We start from the raw sequence: 10551 nt of genomic DNA on the forward strand, positions 1-10551 counted from the left end.
TTATTGAAAGTTTTGCAAACAGAGCACAGTTTACATAGGGACAGAATAGTGGATGTCTAGACTTTATTGAGGAAAAAAGCACAGAACCTGGTATTACATAGATCCAAAAGCAGAATGAAATTCAGAAGACTTGTTTTACACAATATAAAGGATCAAATAGACAGCACTATCCAGTTAACAGTGCCAAATGGATGTGTTGACAAAATAAAACTTTCTGGGCAAGATTTTTGGAGAACTTTGGAAATTGAACAGGAAGTGTGTGTGTGTGTGTGTGTGTGTGTGTGTGTGTGTGTGTGTGTGAGTTATTGCAAAGCCTTTATACAATATCCTGCATCTAGACATTTTTCCCCAGCTCAGTGACAGTTTGAGATTAAGTACACTATATGATAAATCAAATCTCAATCTCCGGTGGCCAATGGAAAGGCTTCATCAGTTCAGATTTTCACATACCTCTGTACAACTATGTGACTGCAAGCTCACGGTTCCGCAGCCTCACTATAGAAGGAATAGCTACATAAATAAAAAGGAATAAAATAATAATGAAATGGGATGAGCTGGTTTGAAAAAAGTAAATGTCTGTTTGGATATGTGGAAGTTCACAACGAGTGAGAAGAGCAAGAACTAGGAACCCAGTTTTTTGTATGTATTTACAGTTTGTAGGGAATAATGCAAATCAAAACACTCCCTCAGCTGTTACCTCTCAGTGTTAACTAAGAATTGTACCACACTGTGTTTACTGTGTAGATTTGTAATTTTGCACTTGGACTCCAGTTAGAGGTGGTTGTGTGTTGAGCACTCATGCACACACGAACAAACTTTTGCAATCTTGGTCTTGGAAGCTGTATACAGAGAGATACAGTACTCCACTCCCCTTAGACACTGCTTATTTGAATGCCATAGGGAGATTTCTCTCAACCAGTCATCTCAATATGAACACAGAGCCAAACCAAACAAGACTGTGCGGTTACTTTTCGTCTGGTAAGCAAGTGGGATGATACTTCTGGGATGTGACAGAGTTATTAAACCCTCAAGTTTAAGCTATAAATCCAGTGCTCCAGGTGTTGGGTATTGCATCATGCACACCTGCTTCATAGCCCCCTTCCCATCCCAGCTCGGGGTGACTGGCTGGAACGAGCAGCACTCCTCTGTCCATCCCTATCATCCTGCTCTCCCACAGCCTGGGGTGAGGCTTGTGTGGGTGGAGAGGGTGGGGGATAGGATGGAGGAGGGATAGTAAGGCGAGGGAGAGACGGCAGTGCAGGTCTAGGAGAGGTGGGAAGAGGTGGAGGAGTGGCCGAGGTCGCAGTTGTGGAGTGTTGTGAGGAGCGTGCACGGGAGGCGGCAGGCGAGGCATGTGTGCTCCGGGCACGCGGTTGTTCAGCGGGACAGTCACTGATCTGCTCTAGCAGTGAGGGCATGTCTCCCTCAATCTTCTCCAATACGGCAGCCATTTGCTTTTCTATCTGCTCTATCACACTGTCCATTTGCCAGTCACTTGTAGTGCTGCTCCCACCTCCTCGATGCTGTAGCCCAGTCCCATACAACCCTGTCCCTCCTGCACCCGTATACAGGGAGCTGTATGGACTCCCATAGCTCCCGGCCATCCCCATCCCTACAGTCCCAACTTCTGGGTTGTATGGTGTGGCATGACGACCCAAACTAGCAGAACTGCCTACTGTATAACAGCCCTGTCCTGTCACAGGGCCTGCCCTCGCTATGCTAAACTCAGCACTGTATCTGTCAGTTCTCCTAGCATCCCTATCCCTACCCCCCGCAGGGCTAGCATCACCCCTTAACCTAACTCCTAGTCCTACATCCACCCCAGTTCCAGGCCCTATTGCTGGAGTCACTGGTGCTGCCACTGACCTCTCTGCCACTGCCTCAGGTAATTGTGTCTGACACCAGCTTCCATCAGTCTCATCCTTTTGCTGCTTCTGTGTGGCCGGTCTCTTCTCTGGTGAGGCTGTCGCATCAGCAGAAGCGGTGGGTGGAGGGCCATGGAGCGTTGCAGCCATTTTACGTTTGCTGCTAGGGTCAGGGGAGGTGGATGTGTGGTTTTTGTCAAGATTAGTGCCTGAAGAAGTGTCTGAAAGCTTGGAGGGGTCAGACGTCACCACAGGGGTTGGTTTGGATTCTGGAACAACTTTATTTTGACCCAAATTGGCAGCCATTTTCCTTGTTCCATCACCTGCAGCTTTCTTTACACCAACCTTATCAGGCTGCTCCTGTGTGAGTTTAGGGGCTGCATTTGATTGGCATAGAGGCTCCTGAACATCTGATGGGGAAGTTCCTACAGATGGGCCTATATTCATCTTTATCTCCTCCTGTTTTTCTCCTACCTTACTCCTCCCCTCATCCTGGTCAATACCTTCTGGCGTATTTTCAACAGTAACCTCTAAAGACACACTACTTGACGTCACCCCTCCATCACTCGTCCCTTTGTCTCCTTCATCACTTGTACCCTGAGACACACCGCCTTCACCATCTCCTGCCCCTTCACCGCCCTGAGCTTCAGCTGAACTGTCAATTAATGCCTCTGAATTCTTCAGTCGTTGCATGAAGGTGGTGACACGGATCGCTTTCTGCAAAATAGACAGAGGCAAAGAGAAAAGGATAGCAGGGGAAAAGAGAATTAGATTTACAGTGTGTAACACCCATATTGGCTTTTTTCACTTTTTAAAAAACCCTTGATACAATAGTTGGTTATGGTAAAGCATAAAAAATAAGCTTGAAAGACAAGCATTTGACAAAAAGCCTGTCAACGCACCATGATTTAGCATCATCATACTGAGCGCTGAGATGTGCAGTAAGATTAGTGCCAGTTGTTTACTTCCAGGAGGCTATGACATATTGTACCCTGGTTTAAATCAATCTCAAGACTCACTCTCCCCAAGCAACTCCTTGACTGCTTGTTGAATGGAAAAGGTAGATAATAACATTCTCACACTCATCTGACTCCTTTAGATCCACAAACAGTGAAGGAGTAAGAAGGGAAATGTGTGAGCTTAGAAGTTGTTTCTAAACCAAGGAACTGAATCTTTGGAAGTGAAAGCCAAAAATGTCACTGAATACAACATGGCTTGACTGAGCAGCTTCTGTATAGCTTCAAGTATGATTTGAATGTAACACTGAGGTACATTAGGGACAATGAGCCAGGATTCATGTAGGAGGAATGACAGAGGGGGGTTATAGTTCAAATCACTGCAGTTCTACAGTCCATAGTGGCCTATATCCCTTATATCCTTTCCATTTCTCCCTCCTTATCTACACTAATATAAAAACTACACAAGTAATGAGCAAACCCTCTTCCCTGCTGTTGATCATTATCTTGTTTGTACCAATCTGGTTTCATAGACTAGTGCAGATAAGGAGTAAGAAAGGAGCAGAGCGGGCCACTTTGAACAACTTAGCCTAACCCAATGAAGAAAAGTGGGGCAGAGTGGATGGATCTCTTCTGGAATAGGCAGAGTGACAGTGGGCAGGAACAGAGCTTATGAGAAGAGCTTCACCAGCCCAAACATGATTGATACATCTAAAAGCGGACTGAAGTTTAACTTTAAGTGTTTCCTGTTTCACCTACAATAAACTCTTTTCAATTTAAGAGGATGTTCAGGCCTAAGAAAGATGTTTTGTTATTGAATCATGCCAGACTGAATGTGAGTTTCTGCCCATGCTCTGTCCTTCCACTCTCCCTCGCAATGAACTACAATACCTTCAACTCCTGGGAACCACATGGGGAAAGAGAGAAGAAGGTTATAGCTGTTACTTATGCTGTTAATTCAGCACGACCATCTTGATTTCCTCCTTCTTTGTCTTCAGCATTCATGTCCCCATGACACCATATATCATGCAAATTCAAAACATACATCTGCAGAGCTATATGCTGAACTAAAAGCACATAATCAAGCAATAATCATTCCAAATAAACCAAATATCCTCATAATCACTGGGGCCATTTTCACCATATCCTTCATCTGGTTTCTCCTCCTTTTCTTCTGCTGCTTCCTCCTTTATTATTACCGACTTCATTTACCATTAGAAAAAAAAATGTAAAAATTTAATCATACCCGCCACTTGGCCTTCGCAAAGTTCTTCTCAAACTGGGCACACACACCATCCTTTAGGTTCTTCTCTGAGGCCCCATTCCCCGCAATCCTGACATAGATGACAGACAGCATACAAGTGAGTGTGAGTCCTGTAGATGTTGTGGCAGAATGTTTGTGCGCTTGTGAATATAGCATGTGCACACATAATTACCATTCATGCCAAAGCGCATCTTGCGCTGTGATTCTCAGCATCTGGTCCACCTCCATAAGTCGGCAGACAAGCTCCTTAGCTGAGAGAGAGAGAGATAGGAATAAGGAAAAATGAAAATGGTTGATTTAAGGGGTGTCATTTGTGATAACCAAGAAGACAAAAAAACAGAGAAAGTGAATGTTGATAGTCTGAGGTGGATTAAACATTTGATTGTGAAGAGTCAGATATATAATTGGAATTTTGACCTATGTGCATTCAAATATCTTTCTTATTGCTGGGCAACTGACAGGCAAGCATTTAGTAGAAAATTCAACAGGGTGTTTACTGCCATCGTGTGGTGGAGCCATGTACCTGCAGGTGAAATGTCATCCCAGTAGGGAGAATCAAACTCAAAGTCCCCAGCCACAATACGACAGAAGATGATGCGATTATGTAGATCTGTGTTCTCCTCCTCTGTCTCATCATAAAAAGGAGGGTTACCTGATAAGCTGCAAAAACAGGACAAATACACAAGCACAAAGAGGAAGGGAAATAACTCTGAAACCAATAACTCCTGGAAATGTCAATTATAAATCAAACAAAGTAATTATTCAGCTGGAAAGCTTTACATGCAGCTCAGTTTGTATTGTCCTGTAAGAGTAATGATAGCTTTGGTAATATCTGAAGGAGACTCACAGTATGTACATAATAACACCCACAGCCCAGCAGTCCACAGGACGACCATATCGGTGACGAGCCACCACTTCAGGGGCTGACAGAGAGAGCAAAGAGAGGTATACAGAGAGATATATAAAGTGAGAGCGCCAGAGGAAGAGATATTTGTATGGCTTGGGTTTTCATTTATAAACCATCTCACCACATTTATAATTCCTAATAGCACCCCTTTTCACTCTCTCTCTCTCATTCCCTTCCCACCTGGGGCCTCTGTTCCCTTTCCTTATTTATTTGTCTAATTACTCAGCTCAACATTGTGAATAACTGTCCTGGCCTTTCACCAGAGAGAAGCAGGCCAAAGCACAGCTCTGCACTCCAAGTTGCCCTCACATAGACCTTAGAGAGACAGAGAAGAGTGAGACAGTAAACATGAGATGTGAGGAGATGAAAAGACTGAGAGGAAGAGGGCGAGAGTTGGATCCTTTCAATTTTGTGTGTGTTTTACTTGGTTTCATATTTAATTACTTGTTTACTGTTAGAGTTTATTTCTGACAGATTATCATCTTCAAAAGCACAAGAAAGCACAGAATCAATAAGAGAAAGTATGCCCCCAGGCTTATATTCGCAACAGAAGGTAAGGCTAATGGAACGACATACAGTGTAAAAACATGAGAGACAGAGAAAAAAGTTGTTTTTTCAAAACACAGAACCACAAATAGTGGCAAATAGATCCTACCCAGGTACTCTGGTGTTCCACAAGGCTCTGTGATGGGTCCGTTCTCAAACCTGGACAGGTAGAAATCTCGCAGAACTACTTTGTTGTGGTTGTTTTCTGTGTAGTACATCAGGTTTTCCAGCTAAACAAAGTGAAGGGAATGAATGAGTATTCTCCTAAAAATGCTCACAGACGGAAGCCCTCCTATTCAGTCATATTCAGTGGTACATCATTGAATACGCAAATACTGTATGTGGAGGACATATTAGATAGTGGGCATTTTAATAGATAATCAGATGAGCATGAATTGCTCTTCCTTCAGACTGGTTGAGCGAGTGTCAAAATAACACAAGAAACTCAATTCAATTGTACAATTGTTCAATTGTGACCTTTTCTTTTATTACATGCTACAAGGTCTAACAAGGTGAGTAATTCTTTGTCTCTCAGTCACCAAATGAGATGTTCAGGATGAATCAGCTAATGACCAGTCTACCATGTAATATCAAAGGGTGATGTTGGTTGTGCTGTTTAAACCATCAAATCAAACCATAATTCTGTCATATTCTATGTTCAAGTCACTGTGTGTTTCACCTAACTGCAAGACAAATTCTCCCCTGGGGACAATAAAGTTAAAGTCAAAGTCGATTTGAATTTTGATGGTTTAGTTAGATGGTGTGGTTGATAGTGAACAGTGAAGTTAAATTCATAAAACAAGATCATGTCAGTAAGACCAAAAGTTTCATATTTAAAAAGGAATGGATCACCAGATTCATCAATAGAGCAGTCACACTGTAATGTGTGATGACAGGAAGAATCTTGGCCTCTCCTTATGATTTAATCTCATCAGAATATGTCATTTTCATACAGTTTGACATGACCATATAGACTCAAGGAAGATGCTGGCTTCTACCAGCAGGGGGAGTCTGAAGCCCAAGAGATGCTGTAATTCCATCCTAATGGGTTGATAATGAGGGCTAAAGATATGAATCTGTCTATGTGTACAAATGCGTGTGTGTGCGTGTGTGTGTATATCACTAGAGATTGCATTAAGCCATAAAGACAGTGTTTACTCCCTCTCTAAAAATGTTATCAAATGTTGAGTCATTAACTTAGATGGCAGTGCAATGCTTTTATGTGTCTCTGTAGAGATTGTGTTGACTAAATACTGAAAATTGCTTCAGGGGTGTGGTGGTGAACAGCGCCACTCATTCTATAAATCTGTTTGCTACATTTCTTCCTGTGCTTTTGGAGGTAATATAAGCCATTGGTCTTCTTATAACTTTTTTATTGTAAAGGCACTCACCACCCCACACACAACACACTTGCCATCATGAAGTGAGAGGTTGAAAGACAGTGAGTGAGTGTGTACCTTCAGGTTCCTGTGAACTATGTTGAGGGAGTGTAAGTATGCCACAGCCTCGAGGACTTGTCTGATGACATTGGAAGCGTCTCTCTCAGTGTAATTCCCTTGGTCCAGAATCCAGTCAAATACGTCTCCTCCTGTGGCACTGCGTGAGGTCACACAAAAACCCGCACACAACAACAACATCAGTAAAAACATTAGCAAATCTAGTAATAAAAAACAATGCAAGGTGGTGTGACGGTTAACCACGTGTTGAACCACAATAATTCACTTTACGCTCTCAGTAACACAGTTATTCAAAGCCCTGCGCTCTTTTTTTTTTGTCCATTAGTAAGGCAATCTGCTTTTACTGGCCCACAGCTATCACTGCTGAGCAATTAAAAATTAGAGTACTGGTCATTACTCCGAAGGACTTGCTTAACTTTGGAGAGTGTATAAATAATGGGTGTGATCATTCCGTATCGCCCTCAGCAGGAGGACTACCGCTTGGGCAGAAGTGTGAGCTCTGAACAGACAGCGACACATAAACAGAGACAGAAGAGCTGCAGTCACATCAGGTGCAGCCTATCTCTTTTTTTAAGTGACAGAAGGGAAATATTTTGTCCTCTCAGCTTCAGTCGACGGTATTGCTTTCGAAAACAGATGCAAATGTTGAAAAAAGCAATAGTCACAAGGGACGTGGATTGGTGAGCGCTCTGGCGTATTGATCCTAAGCTCTCTGTGGAGACTCTCTTACAGCAAACCCATGCGTCAGGAGCACTGAGTAATGTTGAGTGTTACTAAGAGCAAATATCTCATCAAGTCTAACACCTTCCTCTGTTACTGAGGGGAGCAACAGAGCACACAGTAATAAGAAGATAGACTCAGCCCCCTACCCTCTAGCGATGGATTCGTGTGTGTTTGTGTGTGTGTGTGTGTGTGTGTGTGTGTGTGTTAAGGTACAGTACGTGAAGGCAGATACACAATTAAGACACACACATACTAAAATACACACCAACAGGAATGATTACACAAGAAAGATAAATAGTGAAACAGTAAAAGAAAGACTCACAGTTCCTGGATGATGAAGTATTCTTTCCGGGTCTCGAATGTGTCTATCAGCTGAAGGATGTTTGGGTGGTTGACCCTGAAACAGCAAAAAAAAAAGAAAAAAAAAGAAAAAGAAAAAGAAAAAGGAATCACAGACTGTAACCTTGCAACACTGAAGCGTCTCACACACAATTGAAAGATTCTAACCATTCACTGGCGTTTGAATAGTCTACAAACAAGATTGTATGGGCATAAATCATATAACAAAACATTCTCTCATTTTCCTTCCTATCTTCCTTTCATCCATCGTTCAATCATTCATCCATCCATCCACAGACTGCCTGCGTACAATTTCAGGATCATGATTTCGTTCTTGGCAGCCTTGCGGACTTTCCTGCCATCTTTCTTGAGGAATTTCTTGCAGACAAACACCTTGTCCGTCTGTCTGTCCTTTGCCAGGCACAGCTCGCAGAACTCCTTCCTACGCAAGAAGAAAAAAAAAAAGACAGAAAGACAGACAGACTGAGAAAGGAAGAAAAGGTAATGGTTTTTTGGGGGTTTTTTTGAAGAAAGATGTTGCTTCATGTTGGAGTGAGAGCACATAAAAATGTCTTTAGCTGTTTTTGATCGCATCAGAGAAATTCAGCATAATATTCAAATTAGGGACACAAAGTACAAAAGCTGTGTGGCGAAATAAAGTGAAAGAATTTAACTGAGTGGAGTCATTGGGAGGAATAAAAGGGTCGTAAATAACAAATCTGAAATGGTTCTATTGCTCTCTCAACTGGGCATCGCCTGGTTTTGAGCCTTAGGGGCGCACGGTGCTTCACCGAAATAGATTTTGAGTAGCTGTGTGGTTCAAAATTAAAATACTATGTTCATAAAGTTCACATTAAATCTATAATGTCCAGAGAAACACAGGAAATACAATGGCATCCTTCCTCTCAGCTCTTTCATTACGTATTATTCTAATAATGAAGTAACAGTAATCTTGAATTGAGCATTAGTTTGATTTCATGTTAAGGCACATCCAGAATAAAAAAACAACAACAAAAAAAGCAATAAACACACATTTGCTTTCCTTGTTTTCATAAAAATTATTAAGAACACATATACAGCAAATGAGTACTCTTGACTCTGCATTTGTGTGTGTGTTACATAAAAGATGAGCAGAAATCTCTGCGGCCAGATGCTGATGTTGCCATATGGCCTCTTACACTGATTGGTGTGTGTGTGTGTGTGTGTGTGTGTTTGTGTGTGTGTGTGTGTGTGTGTGTGTGTGTGTGTGTGCATGTGCTGCCTTCAATGTATTAAGGAGAGTTATTGAGGGAAAAAACTGGTCAGTATTTGGCCAGTCAAGCGGCAGAGTGATTTTCACAGCTCTTTGAAAATATGTCCAAAAGATTTTTCTTTTTTTTGGCATGACAGAATATTTAAACTGAATAAATGATAGACTTCCAACGGTGCGTTTCAAGAACTGACAAAAATATACAAACAATTGGTCGGCTAAAATTTGAAAAAATGTGTCTCTCAAGTCTGTTACACAATACACTCATCCTATTACCTTCTGCTATTCTTTCATTGGAAGTCTTAGATATGCCAAACCAAATCTGCAGTAAAAATGGATCCAATTCAATTTGTAATAATTCATGAAGAGAATAAAACCATTTTTGAATACTGGAATGTGCCCATGAATTCTACATGGGTAATGGAAGAAATACATCCTTAAAGCTTCATGGTACTTACGCTCGGAGGACCTGTCCAATCTCATATTTGTCCGTGACATCACATATGCTATCGTAAGTCCGCCCATCTCGCAGGGCAAGGCACCCAAATGGCATGACGTCATTCACCTAACAAATAAAGAGAAAGACATTTCAATCATTGCACCACAAAGGGTGGAAGTAAAGCATTAATCATTTTGATGACACCTTTAGGAACCAGACAAAAGGATTGCAGAGAAGCATGGACAGGCATGTTAAAGGGGAAAGGAGGTTCTGATGAAACATTATGAAAGCCTCCAGTGGTTGAAGTCAAAGATACCAAGGGAGTGTTGTTACAATAGAGTACATTGGAGAACCACAGTTACAGCCAAGTCAATTTCTGAACGGATCTGGATACTAACGCTTCTGGCAGCCTGATTCCGTGCCAGTCTTGTCAACAGATACTAAGCTACCCACTAAGCCTCTCTTTACTCTGCTAAAGTCTGCAAAATCTGTGCAACGTCTGTCAAGTTCAAGTTAAACTTTATTTATAAAGGGCAGTGTCCCTAAAGCAGCTGGCTTCTTCAGCAATCACTGACAGTACTGGGCTTTAATGACAGGAAAATCGTTTTTTTTTGTTTGTAGTCTGCGCATGTGTGTGTGTGTGTGTGTGTGTGTGTGTGTGTGTGTATGTGCATGTTAGTTTGGATTTGTCTTCTGATCTAGATCAGTAGTTCATGACCTTTTAAACCTAAACATTCAGAATGACTTTTAATTTCTCGTCTCATTTCATAGTAATTCACTGTTATCACTGCACCCGCCCGCCCACC

At 42.0% G+C, this 10551-nt stretch overlaps 1 protein-coding gene across 2 annotated transcripts in view; it reads right to left on the bottom strand.

Moving 5' to 3' along the window:
- Window positions 1–46: 46 nt before the first annotated feature.
- The window catches only part of camkvl (CaM kinase-like vesicle-associated, like), a 35993-nt gene continuing 25488 nt past the window's right edge, over window positions 47–10551 (bottom strand). For both annotated transcript variants that reach the window (XM_087179005.1, XM_087179004.1), the window contains 10 exons: window positions 9765–9871; window positions 8368–8499; window positions 8041–8115; window positions 6996–7134; window positions 5648–5768; window positions 4933–5008; window positions 4609–4745; window positions 4258–4336; window positions 4068–4155; window positions 47–2582 (listed from right to left, as the gene is read on the bottom strand). In XM_087179005.1, the coding sequence (XP_087035131.1) occupies window positions 1089–2582; window positions 4068–4155; window positions 4258–4336; window positions 4609–4745; window positions 4933–5008; window positions 5648–5768; window positions 6996–7134; window positions 8041–8115; window positions 8368–8499; window positions 9765–9859 (2436 nt within the window). In that variant the 5' untranslated portion in view covers window positions 9860–9871 and the 3' untranslated portion in view covers window positions 47–1088. The remainder of the gene's footprint in view (window positions 2583–4067; window positions 4156–4257; window positions 4337–4608; window positions 4746–4932; window positions 5009–5647; window positions 5769–6995; window positions 7135–8040; window positions 8116–8367; window positions 8500–9764; window positions 9872–10551) is intronic.

The sequence above is a fragment of the Seriola lalandi genome, unplaced genomic scaffold, assembly GCF_002814215.2.
Source record: "Seriola lalandi dorsalis isolate HSWRI2012SDOR001 ecotype SW California unplaced genomic scaffold, Sedor1 jcf7180002054767, whole genome shotgun sequence".
Lineage (NCBI taxonomy): Eukaryota > Metazoa > Chordata > Actinopteri > Carangiformes > Carangidae > Seriola > Seriola lalandi.